This window comes from Typopeltis vanoorti, chromosome 24 (genome assembly GCF_054136105.1).
Source record: "Typopeltis vanoorti isolate ZY-2024b chromosome 24, IOZ_Tvanoo_1.0, whole genome shotgun sequence".
NCBI classification, from domain to species: Eukaryota; Metazoa; Arthropoda; class Arachnida; order Uropygi; family Thelyphonidae; genus Typopeltis; species Typopeltis vanoorti.
In genome coordinates this window covers 38347003-38369507 of record NC_143572.1, presented here as the reverse complement: position 1 = coordinate 38369507, position 22505 = coordinate 38347003, and the positions used below count along the sequence as shown (strand labels likewise).

Below are 22505 nucleotides of genomic sequence, written 5' to 3'. Positions count from 1 at the left end.
TTGACTATAAGTATGCAATCTAATACTGATTTACTCAAGCAATTCCTGACCATTTCCCAAGAATTAATGACATTCTTTCCTTGTAGCTTCTCAAGCCATGGCTCTGCTCTAAGATAACTCCTAAATTTGTCATAATTATCAGCTTTATATCATGTTGGAGGCTTAATGGATTTTTTACAACACTCAAAAAGAATTAAAATAGAATTTAATACTTCCTATATTTCATCCTAGTCACTAGGACATCTACGGGGATTACAAAAACAATTAATGTAACATATACACAATTTAGTATTGTTTGTTATTTGTGTATATGTTACATTAATTGTTTTTGTAATCCCCGTAGATGTCCTAGTGACTAGGACGAAATATAGGAAGTATTAAATTCTATTTTAATTCTTTTTGAGTGTTGTAAAAAATCCATTAAGCCTACAACATGATGTTCTCACAGCACTTAAGCCTCTACACACGTATCAGCTTTATAGTTCAACATAAGCCATTTGTTGGGAAAGAATTCTGCATGTTTAGCAGTGTCCCAAAACACAACAGCATGATCATTCTTTCCAGCTGGAACTACGTAGAGTGTCCACCTTTGTTATGAACATATCCCCTGATACTGTTACCATATTCAGCATTCTCAAAACCTGTGGTCCCCTCCATTACATGTTCTTCTTCTTCTTCTTCTTCTTATTATTATTATTATCATTATTATTATTGCTATCCTAATGTGTGCTTTGCATTATGGGATATTAAGGCAATTGATGTGAAGTCATTAGCCTCTATATACAAGTAGCTCAGTTGTGAAGATACTTCATGTGCAAATATTATTTGCTTACACTTGGATAAAGGATTAAACAAAGAATATAATTTCTTAGCATCTCTAATTTAAATCAAGAATTGTTTTGTTTCATTTATTTCCAAGTGAAAGTTCCATTATTATTATTATTATTTAAATACAGGATTTGATTTTTAAAGAATTTAAAACATCCTTATAGTGAATTTAAGGTGTTGTGAAAAAACTTTCTTCATTACAAAAAAAGTTTAAAAAAGAACAGAACATATTTGTGTGCAATGGAAAATTGCTACTTCACTTATGTACTCCTCATTTATACAAAATTATTATTATTACTGAACATCTATGGTCTGCACAGCTGAGTATTTTTTTGATTTGTCTGCTACTGATTTTTTTTTTTTTTTTTTGATTCAGAAAATAAATTTTGATTTTCAGGTAATTCAAGGACTTTTGCTTGCTAATAAAGGTTTCATTGATACCAGGCAGGCTATTATACGTTTATGGTTTCACGAATGTCATCATGCCTTCTCTGATCGTCTTATTAATGATGAGGACAAAGGATGGTTCTATAGATTACTTTGTGAAAAATTAGGAATGCATTTTGATCAGACTTTTGGTGCCATATGTCCAAACAAGAAGTTACCAATTTTTGGTTAGTTATGTTTCTTGTATATTATTATTACTGTCAATACTCCCTTATGAGATTTTTTCTTGAAGGAATATTTTGTTATAAAGAATTTCTGTTAACAGATCACTAATGTAATGAGGCCTTTGTCCAGGACTATAAAGGGCTTTGTTATAATGAGGACATTTCATATAATAATGTTTTTTGTATTATTATTATCATTATTGTTATTATTATAATTATTATTATTATTATTATTACAACACCTGGATTTCCATTCATTGCCTTAGACAATAGAAATATAAGATTTGATAATGTTGGAGTCTTGACAAGTAACAGACTGATTTGGAGGAAAATCGTAGATAGGAAGGTAGTAATGATGTAATTTTTTTTCATGTAGTACTATCATATCCTGTACACCCCCCCCCCCTTGAGGGTACATGGCAGGAATTTGATGATGATTGAAAGGCATTGGAGCTTAAGTAATGTCATGCCATGCTTAAATCATTCATTGTTCATATACTTACTAACTTCTCTAGCAACAGATTTAATTCATTGCCTGCCACTCGAAAAGCCTACTGCACATGTCTTTTCACAGCACATCCAAATACAACTCCTAAGGGCTATGCATACTTTTTTTTCTGTTTTTTTTTTTTTTTTTTTTTAAACCTAGCACCTGCCCACGAAAGGTTTATTTGTAAACCTATAGTACATTTGTACATTTTTCTCTTTTTATTGATTTTTTTCTATTTTTATTTATTTTTTACATAGTCCAGAAACCTTCTTGGTCTCTATAGATAGAGACCAAACATAAAACTTTTTCAAGCCACTTCAGGTCTCCAGTAAACATGGTAGTGGTCTCACACTTGAAATTCATCTTTCACCTAAAGACAATCACAAAAACTCATGCCCATGGCAGGATTCATACCCATAGCCTGTTGGTTGGAGAATGGGTACACTAATCACTTGGCTAGTCAGGCCAGCTTGTTCTTATTCTTATACATTTTTATTTTTTCCCTTTGGAAGAGCATAGTGGTAACTATTCATTAGGTTTCCTTCAAGAATTTGTCTGAATTATATCATTCCTCCCACACATTTTTTTTTTCACCATAATCTGTAGAATATATTTTCTCATCCTATATTATCTTCATTGACTACTTTGAATACTCTCTTAGGTTTCCTTGTGTTTCCAAAATTCAGATGACCAATCTGATCAGTGCCTTATACAATTGGATAAACACTTTCCTATCTCTGATGGTAAGTATCCTCATCATTCTCTTCCATCTCTCTTAATAGTCCAGGATCACTTTCTTTCTATACTTCTGCAACATAAAATATTTCTATAGACTGCACAATAAAGTATTTTGCAAATGTCTGAATCATCTTTGCAACTTTTGCAATATGTCACCTGAACTTCTATTCCCTGTTAATATTCATTCTGAGGTATCTTTCATTTCAACAGAGCAGTAGAGAATGAAACTTTTATGTTATAAACCTGCATTTGGGGACATTCAGATTGCATGCTCAGCCCAGCAGTTTATTTTATCAGCATATTAAATGTCATTCAAGAATCACATTCAAAACTATTCACAATTTCATTGACATAGAAATAGAATGAAAAAAGCAGCCCAAGAACAGAGTCCCTGTGTCGTTAGTCATCCCCTCTTTCTTGGACATATTGCCAAAGTTTAGATGCACAGAAATAACAATCCATGATGAATAATGCTTCATGAAAGAAAATCATGAATAGTATTCTAGCAGAGGTGCATGAGAAGAAAGGGATGTAGAATTTTGACGTGTGAAATGCATTTCAGGAACAAACAGAATTTCATAAAGGATCCTCACCATCAACTGGAGAGACTGTTAATAAAAGGAATAGTGATGAGTTACGGGAACAAGCAAGAGAATGGATCAGGTGAGACTGAAGTGTTTATGGATAGAGATGAGAATGTGAGAACAAAGATGCAAGCTGGACAGTGAAACAAAAGTAGAATCAGGGTGGTCAGAGAGAGAGAGAGAGAGATACAGTGTGAGGAAGAGTGAATTATGAAAGGAGTAATGAATATGTGTATGCAGATTATTAGCATAGGCATAGGATGGCCTGGAATGCATAGGGAGTAGTTGAATCTGAGTAATATAAGGTAAATATTACCTTATATTACTCAGATTTCATTTCTCTTATTTGAGGATACTTACCATCTCCTCCTGTCTACTCATGTTTATAACCTGAGTTATAAACATGAGTAGACAGGAGGAGGTGTAGAGCAGTCATGGGTGGCATAGGTGGTAATGATTATTGATCAAAAATGAATTATAATGCATATTTATAAATGCAAGGAGTATTAGAAATAAGAGAAATGAAATCATTGCACTGATTGAGTTTCTTAGTATCAGTACTAGTATTAGTGTTACTATGAAGACTTCATATATGACAAAGTTAAAAGAAACATATTATTTAACATATTAAAAGAAAGACAAATGCCAAATAATATCCTAAAAGCTATCACAAGTATATACGAAATAAATCAAATACAAATAAGATTAAATCATGAGCTATCATATACGAGAGAGATAAACTAAGGGGTCCGACAGGGATGTCCCCTCTCAGTAACTCGCAACTCTTTTTAATATCTACTTAAATGAAATAATAATAAACTGGAATAAAAATTTACATCAGGGAATTAAACTTTCTTCTACAGTAAACTTAAACACTCTCCTCTTTGCCGACAACCAAATAATAATTACAAATTACAAATTACACGGAGCACGTGGCGGTGAATTTGAGCTGTGCAGAAGAAAGTGATTTTTAATCAGTGAATAGTCCATTTTTTTCCCCGTTTTTCTACGTTTATGAGCGCTAAATTGTTTCTCTGAATACGAGTGTACTTCAATGGTTGTTTTTTGGAAGTTAGGTGCTGTCGCGATATAATATATTTTGGTTACTATCAGGATCAAATGCATAACGGTGGAAGACAAAATGAAGCTAAGTTTTCGTTACTGTATTTAGTTATATTTCATTTATTTAATTATATTTAGTACTTAATTATTTTTTTGCTTATAATTGTTTGTACTTTTTTTTCTTATTTATTTAACGGAATTTATTAATTGAATAATTATTAAAATTATGCTACTCGGCAGAAAGGAATGATGGCGGATTCAGCAGCAGTCGCAAGTGGCGTATCACCAAGTCCTCCGCCATTTAAGAACGCAATTATAAGCAATATCATAAGGGACTTTGTGGCATGCAGTACTTGCGGCATGCATGTGTCTCGGGAATTAGATATGTGGCTTGTGAAAGAGAGCGGAGAGCGTATGTGCGCAAAATGCAGGCAGTTGGAGGAAATAAGCGCATTAGAAATATCGATATCCGCCTTTCTTGCTCCAGGAACGGGGAATGAATGTAGGAAGACAAGTAGTGTGATAGGAGAGAATGAGAAAAAGATATATATATGAATGAGAAAATAATAATTGATAGTGTGTGAGTGACTGTGAAAGTTTAGGAGATGATTTTGTTTGGGAGAGTGAATTTAGATTAAGAGTCACTGACCTGCAGAGGGAAATAGATGAGTTGAAAGAGGAGGTGGAATGTCTTGTGAATGAGAGCAGAAGTAGGAAATATAAGATTAGGAGAATGGAAGAGATAAATGCAAGGAGAATCAGACTAGGGGAGAGAGAGAATTTAGGGAGTATGAGTGAGAGGAATTGGGGGTACTAGAAGTGGAGAGAATGGAACCAGTAGAAGAGAGGGAATGAGAGAGAGGTTTGGGAATGCTAGCAGATGAGAGGATGGAAACAGCAAGAGAGACAGAATGAGAGAGAGAGAGATATGGAAGTGCTAGAAGTGGAGAGATATGGAAGTGCTAGAAGAGGAGAGAATGGAAATGGTAGGAGAGATGGAATGAGAGAGGGGTATGGGAATGCTAGAAGACGAGAGGATGGAAACAGTAGGAGAGACAGAATGAGAGAGGGATATGGAAGTGCTAGAAGTGGAGAAAATGGAAACAGTAGGAGAGAGGGAATGAGAGAGATGTATGGGAGTGCTAGAAGTGGAGAGAATGGAAACAGTAGGAGAGAGAGAGGTATGAGAATGCTAGAAGAGAGAATAACAGTAGAGGAGAGGGAATGAGAGAGAGAGGGAATGGTAAGAGGTATAATGTATGACGACTCAATGATCCATAGTATTCAAGATAGGATGCATGAGGAGTGTTTGCCAGGAGGAACAATAGAAAGGGTGGCTATGGCAATTAAGAGTGGTGAAAGGGTGGATGAGATGATTGTGATGGTAGGAACAAATGACTTGAGTGGTAATGTAAGTCGGGCAGCGACAGATATGAGGTTTTTGCTTGAGACTGTATGGAAGAAGACAGAGAGAGGAAAAGTAGTGTGTGTGTGTACTGCCTAGGTATGATAATGATGAGCTGAGCAGAAGAGCGGTGATATTAAATGGCATAATATCAAGAATGTGTGACAAGAGAGGACTGGTATATGTGGATGCTCGGAGTGCGTTTCAGGAAAGAGAGGAATTGTATGTGAGAGACCGTTTACATTTGAATGAGGAAAGACTTAGGCATCTGGAGAGATTGCTGTTCTGAATGAGTCAGTGTGTCCCAGGGAGGATGATAGCAGGGGTGGCCTCTTGTGAGAATCGATACTTGGGAGAAGGGAGATGATGTCAGGTAACACTGAGCCCAGTGGAGTCTAGAACGGTTAATGCTGAATATAGAAATAGTGGCATTTATATGCTTTATACTAATGCCAGGAGTATCCGGAATAAGGGAGAGGAATTGGTGGCGCAGATAGCATCAGACTGGCCAAAAATTATTGCGATCACTGAGACATGGTTGACAGAAGGGGATATAACAACAGGAATAGAAGTCGCTGGGTATAACATTTTTCATCAGGATAGGAGGGAAAAGCATGGTGGTGGGGTACTGCTTATGATAAGTGATGACCAATGTCCTCTAAGAGTGGAGGCTTTGGAAGGAAGTGTGACAAATGATTTTGAGAGTATATGGTGTGAGGTTGAGGTAGGCAAGACAGGATATTTAGTGGGGTGTTCCTACAGACCAAGGAGCACAGAGGATGGGGACCAGGAGATGTTTAGACAGCTAAGTTTGGCAAGTGCAAGAAGAATGATTGTTATGGGAGATTTTAACTACAGTAGTATAAATTGGAGAGAGGAAGATGCATGTAGCAATAGTGGAATGGAATTTCTAGAATTCTTGAGGGACAAATGTCTTAGGAAACATGTAACAGAGGGAACAAGAGGTTCAAGAGTTTTGGATTTGGTTATAGCATCAGAAGAGTTGATAATAACTGAGATGACATCTCTCCCACCAGTTGGAGAGAGTGACCATATGTTTTTGACTTGGAAAATGAATAGACATGCAGGAGTATCAAAGAGACGGGAACTTATGTGGAATTATAATGCAGGTGATTATAATAGTCTTAGACGTCAACTTCGGGAAGTTTCATGGAGGGAGGAATTGGAAGGCCGGGATATCGTTAGTGGGTTGGAAATTGTGAAAGAATATTTGTTAGCAGCAATGGTAAGTTATATACCATGAGTGAAGAAGAGGACACAGTTTGGAGTAAAGTGGATGACGAACAATATTAAACAGGAATTGCATGTGAAAAAGAGGCTATGGAAGAGATATAAGGAAACAGGTGAAGAGAAGATGCATGAAGAATATAAGACACAGGCCAGAAGAGTGACTAGTGTGGTAAGGAAAGCGAAACTGAAATATGAGAGGAGATTGGCCCTAAGATCCAAAGAAAATCCTACGGAATTTTTTAGCTATGTGGCCAGTAGGAGGAGAAATGACTGTGGAATAATGATATTGTGGGATAAAAATGGGAATAGAGTGACTGATGCAGAGGACATAGTGGAATTGTTCAATGAACACTTTATTTCATCCTAGAGGAGTCAGTTTTAATGCTAGAGGGATAGGGCTGGTTCGAGGTTTAGAGGTACAGGAGGTACTTGGTATCTGTGTTTCAGATACCAGGTACTCTGGATGTCAGTAAAGCTGTGGGACTGGATGGTATTTCACCACGAGTTTTGAGAGAATGTGCTAAGGAACTGACGGTGCCTTTAACCTGGCTTTTCAATGAAGGTCTGACTTTGGCAAAGGTGCCCACGGAATGGAAGGAAGGTAAGATAGTGCCATTGCATAATGGTAGTAACAGACTGGAAGTGTCTAATTATAGGCCAGTCTGTGTGTCATCAGTAGTTGTTAAGATCTTGGAGAAAGTAGTGAGGGGCCGTATACAGCACTGGGCAGATGAGGGTAACGTTATCTGTGAGAGTCAACATGGATTTGTGAAAGGGTGCTCTTGTTTTAGCAATATGCTAGCCTTTTATAATAAAGTTACAAGAACATTAGATGAGGGAAAGGCGTATACTACAATTTTCTTAGACTTAGCAAAGGCATTTGACAGGGTGCCACAGGATAAGCTGATATTTCAGTTCAGCAGATGGGTCTGGATGTCAGATTGGTCAACTGGATTCAGGATTGGCTGTCTGATAGGTAACAGAGAGTTGTGTATGGTGGAGCAGTTTCAAGGAGGCAGAGGGTTACAAGTAGGGTCCCACAGGGCTCAGTACTGGGACCTAGATTGTTTAACCTTTATATCAGTGATATTGCCAGTGGATTGCAAGGGAATATTCAGTTGTTTACGGATGATGCGAAGCTGGGAAGGATTATTAGTAATAGTGCAGATGTGGTAGCCCTGCAAGAGGATTTAAATAAGCTAGATAGATGGTCAAATGAATGGAGGTGCCAGTTTAATGCAGCAAAATGTAAGGTCTTGAGGTTTGGGAAACATCGATGGGATGCTGCATACTCTATGGGAGGAGTTATACCGGAGAAAGTTGGGGAGACAAGAGATCTGGGGTTGATGATTGATAGAAACCTGAAGTTTAGGGGACATATTGCAAAGGTGGTGTAGGTAACACAGAGGATTGCTGCAATTATGAGACAGACACTGACCTGCAGAGATAAGAAGGTTATCATTCCGTTGTATAATATCTGATCAGACCACACTTGGATTATTGTTTTCAGATTTGGTCCCCAGCATTTGAAGGGGATAAATTAACTGTGGAAAGGATACAAAGACGGATGACAATGATGGTTTCAGGACTGTATAAGCATAGTTATGAGGATTGTCTGAGGGAATGTGGACTGCAGAGTTTGGTGGATAGAAGAAGGAGAGGTGATATGATTGAGACTTTTAAACTGTTGAGAGGTGGTTACAGGGTTGACACTATGGAGTTCTTTCGCTTGGTTGAACAGGTGGGAAGGAGTGATGACAAGAGGCCATCCCTGGAAGTTATGAAAGGAATCTGTGAACAAGAGGGTAAGGAGTGGTTTCTTTGTGTGGAGGGTGGTTGAATGCATTGCCTGATGGAGTGGTGGGAGCGAGAATGGTCAGTGAGTTTAAAGAGTGGTATGATAGACTTTGTGTTTCTTAGATGGGACCTCCCCTCAATGAGTCTTGACAGACTTTATGTTCTTAGGAAGGACCTCCCACGATGAGTGTTTTGACTCCATGGAGGCCTGAATAATAATAATAATAATAATAAATTCTGAAGATAAACTACAGAAAGCTATTTTAGATCTAAATGAGATAAAGATTATGGTATGATAATATCAACAGAAAAATCAAAAACTATGGCCTTTAAAGGACAAGATCCAGCAAGAACTAAAATAGTAATAGATAACAAGATCTTAGAACAGGTGAATTCATTTAATTACCTAGGATTTATGATCAAAATGAAAAAGATATAAACATAAAAATTGCAAAATATTTTAAAATAACAGGTGTAATTAACTCTATATTTAAACCAAACTTAGTTCAAAAACAAACCAGACTAAAAGTATGTAATATATTAGCCCTACCAGTCTTAATGTATGGAAGCGAAATCTGGCCAATAAAACAAAAAAGACAAAGAAAGATTAATAACAGCAGAAATGAAATTTATGAGAAAAACTTCAAAGTATACCCTTATTTGATCACAAGAGAAATAAAGAAATTATGAAAGAATTAAACCAAGAACCAGTAATAGAAAAAATTAAAAAATATAAACATAAATGGATGGAACACATTCAAAGAATGAAAACAGAAAGATTACCAAAACAAGCCTTAAAGTACAAGCCATTAGGAAAAAGAAAACCAGGACGTCCTCGTAAACGATTCAACGATGACTTCTAAGGGAACAGGCCATGCTAGGCCTAAATCCTTGATATGCATGATGATGATGATGATGATGATGATGAAGACTTCATGGAGTTCAAAGACTCATCGCCGGAGGTCGAATGCTCACAGACCACAAATAACTATGTAATTATAAAATAACCAAATTCATTCAATGTTGAAGCACTCATCACTCACTCTAGCAATGCATTCCATGCATTTATCTGCCATCTAGCCAAAAATCTCTTTTTCACTTCCTTACACACATGACCTTTGTATAGTTAACTGCAAAGAGATCACATAACATTCTTGCATCACCCATTATCCTATGCAATAAATTCCCTGTATCTATTTGATAGGCTCCTCTCATGAACTTATTCAACTCAGTCATATCACCAGTCCTTCTATCAGCCAAGCTGTGAAGACTGCATTCACTCAATATGTCCTCATACTCAATATTACAGAGTCCTGAGACAGTCTTAGTTATTCGACTCACCTGTCTCTAATGTTTCCTTATCGCCAGTATAGCCAGGTGACCAGATCTATGCACATATGCAAATGAGGGCTAATCAGCACCTTATAGAGTAGTGTTGAATCGTCCTTCCTCTAGTAATGGTACATCCTGGCTTCGAGTCTGCCATCTTGTTTTAATGTTGTTCTTATGAAGGTTAATTAATTGTATATTGATTACTAATTCAAATATAGGGAAATTTCTATTATACTGTGCCACCCTATATTAAATTTAGTCTATGCACAATAGTGTAATGAAAAATTAATTAACTTTAGCAGTCTAATGTTTATATATATAGGCGGAATTTTACATTAACATTTAAGGTTCCCGCTAGATCCAATAATTTTATGAACGGTGCAGTGAAAAAGAATCAGGCCAACAACAAATTGAAATCAATAAAACAAAACATTTAATGTAGGGCATTAAAATATATACACAAGCATACTTTGGATACAAGATAATGCAAAATTAACTCTATTCAACAACTCATAACATTCACTCAGCTCTTAGCATCAAACATTGAGTCTTTGAAATCTTATTCTTCCATAATAAACAAGATAGTTCTAAAGTACAACATTACAGAAATTCACAGCAAATATTTTAACAATTGTATTCTCTATCTATCCCTTAGTCAGAAATCACATAGTTCAGTCAGAAGGTGGATATCACTTTAAGGGGGGGGGGGAGACTATTAATCTTCTAGCTTCGGCTAAATTCAGCATAAACACCACAGTTAATGTTAAGATTTAACAGGAGGAGTTAATTCTTATAACTTCACTCTAAAATGCTATTAAGTATAACTATTCTTATTGGAATAGATCTTTGCACATATTATTTACTGAAGCACACTTAAAATTTTGGTTAACTATCACACTGGAGCTACACATTTCAAAAGTAATCTTCTTTAAATTGACTTAATTATTAATCTCAGCACATCACAAATGTAGACACACTTGCACTTGAAAATCCACTTATTCCTCATATACTACTTTGCAATAGAATCAGCTTTCCACTAATCTACCTTGAAAACACTGGAACTTAATATTAACTTCAGAATTCCACAATAATATTCTGAGTTGTCAATGTACATCTCGATTCTTCGTAATCTGATTACAGCACTTATTTCGTTTTACTACAGCCTCTTACTTAACTCCGTGCTGCTAATAAATTATTTCCTCATCTCTGTTGTACTGTTCTGAGTGCCGTTTATGTGCTGAGTGCTCAAACTATACTCATTCCCTAGTTACACAGTTCTAGTGTTGACTCAGTCACTTTTGTTCTGGTGCTAACTCACTGACTGACTGACTGATCCTGTTTTTCTGTCACTTTCCGTTTATATACCTTCCTTCTTTTTCCCACCAAAACCTGTTCTCACTGTCCAGCTCATATCAATTCCATCTCACGTCCATAACTAGCGTGCTACCATGCTCGCGGCTTCTATTTTTAACTCCGTCTCCATGACAACAGTTAGAGCAGTACATAAGCATAAGCATAACATTATAACTTAACTTTACATACAGAAACTAAATAAAAGGATATTTTTCAATTCAATTAATATATAATTAATTATGATGAACACAAATTCTTTTACTATCAATATAGGAATAATTAAAATAATCTGAATGTTATTTTTATACAGAGTCCTTTCTATTATTAATACATGTCCTATATTAAATAATAAAAATAAAAACTCAAAGGTAATTATATGAATAATAGTTTATAACAAGAGATTTACATTACATAATATCTACAAATGTTGCCTTTGATATGGTGGATTATGTTGGATTCTGAAGGGAGTATTAATAATTTTAATTTCTCTTCATTCAGAATCCAACAGTAGAACTATCAATTCCTTATCCGTACATGTCAGCACATTATAGGAGTAATTTTTTGGGTAACCCTTACAACTTTTGCGATGTGTCATCTGAACTTCAGTTCCCTATCCAACAAGATACTCAGAGCCCTTGCATCCTCCACCTCCTGAATCAAAGTTCCTCCAATGTGGTAAACCTCATTCCATCTTCTTTGTAAAGTGCATAACTTTACACTTAGCAACATTGAAGTACCATCCACATTTTACATCCCCATTCACCACAAAGCACCAACCTATTTATAGCCTCTTGCAACAACACATCCGAACTTTCTGACATTGCTCTTCCTAATTTAGCATCATCAGTAAACAACCAAATATCTCCTATCACACTGTGAATAAGTTAAACAACAGTGATCTCAGAACAGAGCCCTGTGGAATCCCACTCATCACCATCATAACTCACTGACTCCTATCACTCAGCCATCATTGTAACCAGTCTATTAAATGACTATCCATCCCAATCCTGTTCAATTTTAGCAGTAGTTCATGCAGTAATCAATGAAATGCTTTACAAAATCTAAATAAAGTACAGTATAAGCATCTCCTCTGTCCAATCATACACACTAGTCACCCTATTATAAAATGTAGTCAAGTTACTAAAGCATAACTTTCTCTTATCAAACCCATGCTGCTCTGTTGAAAGTTTCCCTCTGCTGAAAGATTTCTATTTTCTCATCAATCCATGGTTGTATTTTGTCTCTAACCAACCCCTCTAACACCTTCGCTACTACATTTGATATACATACCGATCTATGGTTTGATACTACTGGCTTGATTCTCTCTCTTATGCAGTGACACCATTTTTCCTTCTTTTCACTGTCTGGAACTGTTCCTATTGCCAGATTTCTGTTCAACAATCAAGTCAAGGGCTCTGCAACTTCTTTTGCACATTCCTGTAATATACATGATGATATCCTACCCAGTCCCACAATGTTATTAATAACTTCCTATTCTTGAACTGTTGGTCTTCTGTCCTCCTTCCTGTTGCTATTCGACACTACTCTTAATCTCTGCTATATTATTATTATTATTATTCAGACCTCCATGGAGTCAAAAGACTCATTGTGGGAGGTCCTTCCTAAGGACATTAGGGAGGTCCTTCTTTAGAACATAAAGTCTGTCAAGACACATCAAGGGGAGGTTCCCCCCGCCTAAGAAACACAAAGTCAATCATATCACTCCTTAAACTCACTGACCGTTCGCGCCCTCACCACTCTATCAGGTAATGCATTCCATGGCTCAACCACCCTCCATGCAAAGAAACCACTCCTCACCCTCTTGCTCACAGTTTCCTTTTGTAACTTCCAGGGATGGCCTCTTGTCATCACTCCTTCCTGCTGTTCAACCAAGTGAAAGAACTCTCCAGTGTCGACCCTGTAACCACATCTCAACAGTTTAAAAGTCTCAATCATATCACCTCTCCTTCTTCTATCCGGCAAACTCTGCAGTCCACATTCCCTCAGCCGATTCTCATAACTATCCTTGTATAGTCCTGAGACCATCTTTGTCATTCGTCTTTGTATCTTTTCCACAGTTAATTTATCCCCTTCAAATCCTGGGGACCAAATCTGAGAACAATAATCCAAGTGTGGTCTGATCAGAGACTTATACAATGGAACGATAACACTCTTATCTCTGCAGGTCAGTGTCCTTCTCATAATTGCAGCAATGCTCTGTGTTACCTTCACCACCTTTGTAATATGTCCCCTAAACTTCAGGTTTCTATCAATCATCAACCCCAGATCTCTTGTCTCCCCAACTTTCTCCGGTATAACTCCTCCCATAGAGTATGCAGCATCCCATCGATGTTTCCCAAACCTCAGGACCTTACATTTTGCTGCATTAAACTGGCACCCCCATTCATTTGCCCATCTATCTAGCTTATTTAAATCCTCTTGCAGGGCTACCACATCTGCACTATTACTAATAATCCTTCCCAGCTTCGCATCATCTGCAAACAACTGAATATCCCCTTGCAATCCACTGGCAATGTCATTGATATAAAGGGTAAACAATATAGGTCCTAGTACTGAGCCCTGTGGGACACCACTTGGAACCTTCTGTCTCCTTGGAACTGCTCCACCATACACAACTCTCTGATACCTATCAGACAGCCAATCCTGAATCCAGTTGACCAATCTACAACCAGACCCATGTGTTGCAACTTAAATATCAGCTTACCATGTGGCACCCTGTCAAATGCCTTTGCTAAGTCTAAGAAATTTGCAGTATATGCCTTTCCCCCATCTAATGTTCTTGTAACTTTATTATAAAAGGCTAGCATATTGCTAAAACAAGAGCGCCTTTTCACAAATCCATGTTGACTCTCACAAATAACGTTACCCTCATCTGCCCAGTGCTGTATACGGTCCCTCACTACTTTCTCCAAGATCTTAATAACTACTGATGACACACAGACTGGCCTATAATTAGACACTTCCAGTCTGTTACCACCCTTATGCAATGGCACTATCTTACCTTCCTTCCATTCCCTGGGCACCTTTGCCGAAGCCAGACTTTTATTGAAAAGCCTGGTTAAAGGCACTGTCAGTTAACTAGCACATTCTCTCAAAACTCGTGGTGAAATACCATCCAGTCCAAAAGCTTTATTGACATCCAGAGTTCTCAGTATCTGAAACACGCTCTCCTCCTGTACCTCTAAATCTCGAACCTGCTCTATCCCTCTAGCATTAAAACTGACTCCTCCAGGATGAAATACTCCAATAAAGTGGTCATTGAACAATTCCACTATGTCCTCTGCATCAGTCACTCTGTTCCCATTTTTATCCCACAATATCATTCTTCCACAGTCATTTCTCTTCTTACTAGCCACAGAGCTAAAAAATTCCCCAGGATTTTCTTTGGATCTTAGGGCCAATCTCCTCTCATATTTCAGTTTCACTTTCCTTACCACACTAGTCACTCTTCTGGCCTGTGTCTTATATTCTTCATGCATCCTCTCTTCACCTGTCCCCTTATATCTCTGCCATAGCCTCTTTTTCACATGCAATTCCTGTTTAATATTGTTTGTCATCCACTTTACTCCAAATTGTGTCCTCTTCTTCACTCGTGGTATACAACTTACCATTGCTGCTAACAAATATTCTTTCACAATTTCCCACGCACTAACAATATCCCGGCCTTCCAATTCCTCCCTCCATGAAACTTCCCGAAGTTGACATCTAAGACTATTATAATCACCTGCATTATAATTCCACATAAGTTCACATCTCTTTGATACTCCTGCATGTCTATTCATTTTCCAAGTCAAAACCATATGGTCACTCTCTCCAACTGGCGGGAGAGATGTCATTTCAGTTATTATCAACTCTTCTGATACTATAACCAAATCTAAAACTCTTGAACCTCTTGTTCCCTCTGTTACATGTTTCCTAAGACATTTGTCCCTCAAGAATTCTAGAAATACCATTCCACTATTGCTACATGCATCTTCCTCTCTCCAATTTATACTACTGTAGTTAAAATCTCCCATAACAATCATTCTTCTTGCACTTTCCAAACTTAGCTGTCTAAACATCTCCTGGTCCCCATCCTCTGTGCTCCTGGGTCTGTAGTAACACCCCACTAAATATCCTGTCTTGCCTACCTGTACCTCACACAATTGCTCTCAAAATCATTTGTCTCACTTCCTTCCAAAGCCTCCACTCTTACAGGACATAGATCATCACTTATCATAAGCAGTACTCCACCACCACGCTTTCCTCTCCTATCCTGACGAAAAATGCTATACCCAGCGACTTCTATTCCTGTTATTATATCCACTTCTGTCAACCATGTCTCAGTGATCGCAATAATTTTTGGCCAGTCTGATGCTATCTGTGCCACCAATTCCTCTCCCTTATTCCGGATACTCCTGGCATTAGTATAAAGCATATAAATATCATTGTTTCTATATCCATCATTATCATTTCTAGACTCCACTGGACCCAGCGTTACCTGACATCATCTCCCTTCTCCCAAGTATCCATTCCCACAAGAGGCCACCCCTGCTATCATCCTCCCTGGGACACACTGACTCGTTCAGAACAACAATCTCTCCATATGCCTACGTCCTTCCTCATTCAAATGTAAACGGTCTCTCGCATACAATTCCTCTCTTTCCTGAAACGCACTCCGAGCATCCACATATACCAGTCCTCTCTTGTCACACATTCTTGCTATTATGCCATTCAATATCACCGCTCTTATGCTCAGCTCATCATTATCATACCTAGGCATCACACACATACACTACTTTTCCTCTCTCTGCCTTCTTCAGTACAGTCTCAAGCAAAAACCTCATATCTGTCGCTGCTCGACTTACATTACCACTCAAGTCATTCGTTCCTACCATCACAATCATCTCATCCATCCTTTCACCTCTCTTAATTGCCATAGCCACCCTTTCTATTGTTCCTCCTGGCAAACACTCTTCACGCATCCTATCTTGAACACCACAGATCATTGAGTCTCCATACATTATACCTCTTACCATTCCCTCTCTCCTATTGTTTCCATTCTCTCCTCTTCTTTCATTCCCATAGGTCTCTCTCATTCCCTCTCCTCTACTGCTATTCTCTCTCTTTTCTAGCATTCCCATACCTCTCTATCCTACTGTTTCCATTCTCTCCTCTTCTCGCACTCCTATACATCTCTCTCATTCCCTCTCTCCTACTGTTTCCATTTTCTCCACTTCTAGCACTTCCATATCCCTCTCTCATTCTGTCTCTCCTACTGTTTCCATCCTCTCGTCTTCTAGCATTCCCATACCTCTCTCGTTCCCTCTCTCTCCTGCTGTTTCCATTCTCTCCTCTTCTAGCACTTCCATATATCTCTCTCATTCTGTCTCTCCTACTGTTTCCATCCTCTCATCTGCTAGCATTCCCATACCTCTCTCTCATTCCCTCTCTTCTACTGTTTCCATTATCTCCTCTTCTAGCACCCCGATACCTCTCACTCATACTCCCTAAATTCTCTCTCTCTCCTACTCTGATTCTCCTTGCATTTATCTCTTCCATTCTCCTAATCTTATCTTTCATACTTCTGCTCTCATTCACAAGACATTCCACCTCCTCTTTGAACTCATCTATCTCTCTCTGCAGGTCAGTCACTCTTAATCTAAATTCACTCTCCCAAACAAAACCATCTCCTAAACTTTCAGAGTCACTCACACTTCCACACTATTAACTATTATTTTCTCATTCATATATATCTTTTTAATTCTCTCCTATTACACTACTTGTCTTCCTACATTCATTCCCCGTTCCTGGAGCAACAAAGTCGGATATCGATTCTTCTAATGCACTGATTTCCTCCAACTGCCCTGCATTTTGCGCATACACACTCTCCGCTCTCTTTCACAAGCCACATATCTAATTCTCGAGATGCATACATGCCACAAGTATTGCATGCCACAAAGTCACTTATGATATTGCTAATAATTGAGTTCTTAAATGGCGGAGGACTTGGCGATACACCACTTGTGACTGCTGCTGAATCCGTCATCATTCCTTGCTGCCGAGTAGTGTAATTGTTAATTATTCAATTAATAAATTCCGTTAAATAAATAGGAAAAAAAGTACAAACATTTACAAACAAAACAAAACATTTAAGTACACTAAATAAAATGAAATATAACTAAATACAGTAATGAAAACTTAGGTTCGTTTTGTCTTCCACCGTTATGCATTCGATCCTGACAGTAACCAAAATATATTATATCGTGACAGCAACTAACTTCCAAAAAACAACCACTGAAGTACACTCACTTGTATTCAGAGAAACGATTTAACACTCAAAAACGTAGAAAAATGGGAAAAAAAACCGACTATTCACCAATTAAAACTCACTTTCTTCTACACAGCTCAAATTCACCGCCACATGCTACGGCTATGCTAGCGCCACTCAAAAAATAAAAAATCACGCATCTCATGGTTGATTATCTGCTCCCACCCATACCTTCAGAAATACCTTCACATGAAATACACTAACAAAATACTCATTGAACCTTTCCACTATATATTCAGCAGATATAACTTGTGATCCATCTCTTGCAACCAGGGGCGAATGCTGGTCTTGAAATTCACACTTGCTCTTGTTATCAGTTAGTGAGTGAGAGGTGTGATTGAAGTCTGATTAGTGGAATAATAAATGACTAACCATTTAAAACTATATATTTAGAAATTTATGTATTTAATCATACAAATACAACATTTATTTTACAAATGATATTCTATCTTTTTCAATTAACTGACCTACTTGAATACAAATTCTACTCTACTGTTCTTCTTTATGAACTGGTCAATAACATCATCATAAAAAGTTGGTTGTCACTTAATTTTCTCAAGCAACACGCACACTTGTAAAGGCTGACTGAAGCCCACTGGCTAGAGCTACTTTGACTGTGTATGGCCTGTTTTTAAGCAACAGAGTGGGAAGACATGAAGGAAGCAGAAATGGCTATGCGTGTGCCTGAAATCACAGCACTGCAGCGAGTACCTGGAAGCTCTCTCAATCGAGCAAGCCAAGGTAGCTTTGACTAGACGAGCAAGCATCGGCCTTTGATACACAACACAAAGCTCAATTATTGCCCTGAAGCTTAAGATGTCTTCTGTCTACAAGAATAAAAGCCTAAATGGAATGCTTATAAATGCATGCATTTATTAACAAATAAATATTACTTCTTTCTCAAGTAATGAGCTTGCGCAGCAAGCATAGCAAGCATGGAGAATTTGCCCCTGCTTACAACTAAAGTCAGTAATCCATATTCACCATTGCTTCTACTTTGTAACAAAACTGTAGAATTATCTAGAGTTTTTATATGCCAATTTCTCCTTATTACACTCATCACCTTCCTAGCCTGCACTTAATGTCTCTCATGCTGCTGAGGGGTCTCTTTCTCAGAAGCCCCTGCATAATTCCATATTCATCCATTTTACTTCTGCTTTAATTATCCTCTGAACCATAGGAATACAATCTGACACTGCCATAAGTAATTCATTAAAGACCAAGTCCCAGGCATTTCTGATTTCTCTCCCTTTCAACTAATTAAGCCACTGCACCTCACCAATCTGTTTCCAGAATTTATTATAGTCTATCCTATAGCAACATCCTACTAAATATCTAAAATTTGTGCCAACCCTCAAGCTCATACCAAAGTAACTCAAAGCCATTATCATTACTGCTTTTTTCAAGTTTCACATTGAGTGGACACAGCTTTTCTGAAATCATTAGTAATACCCCATCTCCTCTTTTATCTTTTCTGTCTTTTCGAAAAATGCTATAACCATCCCTTTCTATTCCAAGGAGTATATCATCTTTAGTTAAATATCTGTCACTGACACCAATGATTTGTGGACTGACTAACTCTATCAAGGCTACAAACTCTGTACCTTTATTCCTAATACCCCTTGCATTGGTGTATAAGCACAATAGTGTTTCTCCTGGTCCTTCCTTTCCTTATCTCATCATTCAAGTCCTTTGTTTCTCCATTGAGAGTATCCCTGCAGCCTTCATTTATCCATTATTTCACACCAGTTCTCTATTTCACACTAGTATCTTGCACTCACAGTCCCACTATCTATTATATTTTTGTTATGTGACACCTCCAGGGAGTCCAAAGACTCATCGAGGGAGGAGCACCTACTCTACAACTCTATGTCTTCACCACTTAGTCCACCAACTACAACGAACTGCAACTACCTTCAGCATCTGCACCAATGCCATCTACTGCCGACCACCACCACCACTAGTATTTTCACAGACAATCACAAACATCCATGCCCATAGCAGGATTCGAACCCACAGCATTTTTGGTTGGAGAGCAGATACGCTAACCCATCGGTCAATCATGCTGGCAAAGTTTTTGCTTTTTTGCAAAAAGCTCTATTTTACCTTTTTAGTGAAATTTTTCCCATACAAAATTTATCCCATACATACACAAACTTAGGTACTCTCTTCCTGCACATTCTAGCTATCATGCCATTTGTAATCATATCTCTTCTCCTCAGCTCTCTATAATCATACCTTGGTAACACACAATTCTTCCTCTTACACTCTTCTCCTTTACTGTCTCTGGCAATGCTCCCAAATCCTGCACTATCTCATTCACACTTCTTTATAAACCATGTGTTTCAACCAGCATAGTCTACTCCTCTGAGTTTCCTCTCTTCTCCACAGCATCAGTCACTTTTCCTGTTATTGCTTCTCTCAGACATATTTTCACACTTGCTTCAGATTCACATCTTTCAGCATAAAATCCCTATACAGCATAACAATACTTTCCACCATTCCACTGCAATTATTCATCTTTGACTCATCTTCCATTTATACCATCCTTCTTATATCTCCAGCTACCAGTATATTCTCTAAATATCCTATCTTATTCAGTACATGCCTCAATTCATTCCTTATTTTCATATTCTGAACATAATTATATGTTCATATTTATCATGCTAACTTCTTTATCAATCTTCGTTTATTCTTCTACCATTCATTCGTTCACTACATTTATACTACACTCACTATTCTTGACTTTATTTGTCTAAAAGTAATTGGATTGGGTGGCATGTGCATAAGCAACATCTGAGTGTATTTAAAAAGTGAAAAGTCTAAATGAAGTAGTTACATGGATGGGAATGATATGATGACTGCAATAGAAATGGAAGAGTATAATGTTTTTTTGTGAAGTTAAGAAAGCAGAGAGCTGATGATGATAGCAATTACAGGTTAATTATGTCTGTACAAGGTTGAGATACCAGGACAAAATAGTGGCAGTGGTTTCGAAGCAGTATGGTGTGAGATAGGTCAATATGAAATATTTAGTGGAGGTTGCTATACATCAAAGAATGTAAAGAGTAGAGACAAAGAAATGCATAGACAAATTGATTTGTGAATAAATAACTCTGAAAGGGTGATCATTATAAGCGATTTTAATTATGGCAATACTCACTGCAATAAAGAGATAGCATAAAGAGAATAAGGAGAATGAACTTTTTCAATTCTTAAAGGACAACTATCTTAGGTAATATGTAACAGATGGCACAAGAGGTTGGGAGTCTTTGATCTCATCATATCATCACATATGATTGAAAATTATTGTTTGATCTTTCTCCAGTTGGTAAGAGTGATCATAAGGATTAACCCCGTTCTGTAGCCAGTCATATAAGAACTTCTGTGAGGAAGGGATGAGATATATGGGGTACTACATAATTGGGTACTACATTTTTCGTAATTGGTGATTATGAAAAACTTGGAGATAACTGGGAGCAGGAGCACTAGCATGGAAAGAGGAGTTGAATGGAAAGGAATTAGATATTCACTGGGCACTAATCAAGAGATATTGAACAGCAGCAACACCTGAACATATTTCAAAGGTGAAAAGTCCAAATAAGGTAGTTGCAAAATGGATGAATGATGGGATTAAATATGAAATATGAAAGGAAAGCATGAATGCAATATGATATGAATATTAGTAATAATGATTTGCATGAAGCATACAAACAGCAGGTCAGGAAGGTGACTCAGTTGGTAAAGATGACAAAACTGCAGGATGAGCAAAAATTAGTCAGTCAAGCTAAAAAAATCCTAGTGAGTTCCTTTGATATGTGGCAAGTAGAAGAAGGAATAATTATGAGAGAATGATATCAGTAGATGACAGTGGTAGATGCTTAGCCTGCTGCAGAAGATATATAGGTATTTAGTGAGCAGTTTCCAGGGTATTTCATTCTCATGAATACAACATCGTGAGGAGCTGGAGTGTAGAGGGGGATGGTGGAGCAGGGATTGATAGTGAGTGAGCAGGAATTATATTAGGAATTAAGTGAACTTGATATTAATAAGGCAGTAAGACTTGACATTATACCACCATGCCTTGAAGTGATACTCCAGCGAATTAATGGCATCCTTGGCATACCTGTTTAACATGAGTCTCATAAAATCACAAGACCAGAAGTTGATAGTGCATGATCCTCCTCCTCCTTTAACAAGCATCGGCTTGTTAAAGGAGGAGGAGAGGGATCGTGTTTAAACAATTTGCTTACATATTACAACAAGGGGATGAATGCACTGGATAAGGGAGTGTGCATACCCTGGTGTACTTGTATTTTTCAAAAGCGTTTTAGTAGACTGCCACGTGACAAGCTGTTAACTACATTAAAATGCATGGGATTTGATAGAAAATAGTGAGTTAGATAGCTGATTGGTTATCAGATAGGTAATATTTTTATTAGGTTTTTTTAGGTTGTAGATTGTGTATAAGGAGAGTGGTATCCAAAAAGAGCAAAGTCGATTGCAGAGTTTAATTACCTTTTTTGTGTGAGAGTGCAGAGTTCCTGAGATGAATCTTTTCACTCCTTGAAAGTCTTATGTTAATAATAATATTAGATATGCAAATTGGATATGCAAATGATATGTATTACAGATATGCAGTAGTTTTAATATCCACAAAGAATGTAATGTTGGGAATAGAAACAGAAGGATTTGTTTTTTTCCAGAAGGACAGAAAAAACAA

At 37.5% G+C, this 22505-nt stretch overlaps 1 protein-coding gene across 1 annotated transcript in view; it reads left to right on the top strand.

The window, feature by feature from the left end:
* The window catches only part of kl-2 (dynein heavy chain 2, axonemal kl-2), a 1497432-nt gene that overhangs the window by 488916 nt on the left and 986011 nt on the right, over nucleotides 1-22505 (top strand). Inside the window, exon 23 of the mRNA XM_090414156.1 lies at nucleotides 1226-1442. Within this exon, the coding sequence (XP_090270282.1) occupies nucleotides 1226-1442 (217 nt within the window). The remainder of the gene's footprint in view (nucleotides 1-1225; nucleotides 1443-22505) is intronic.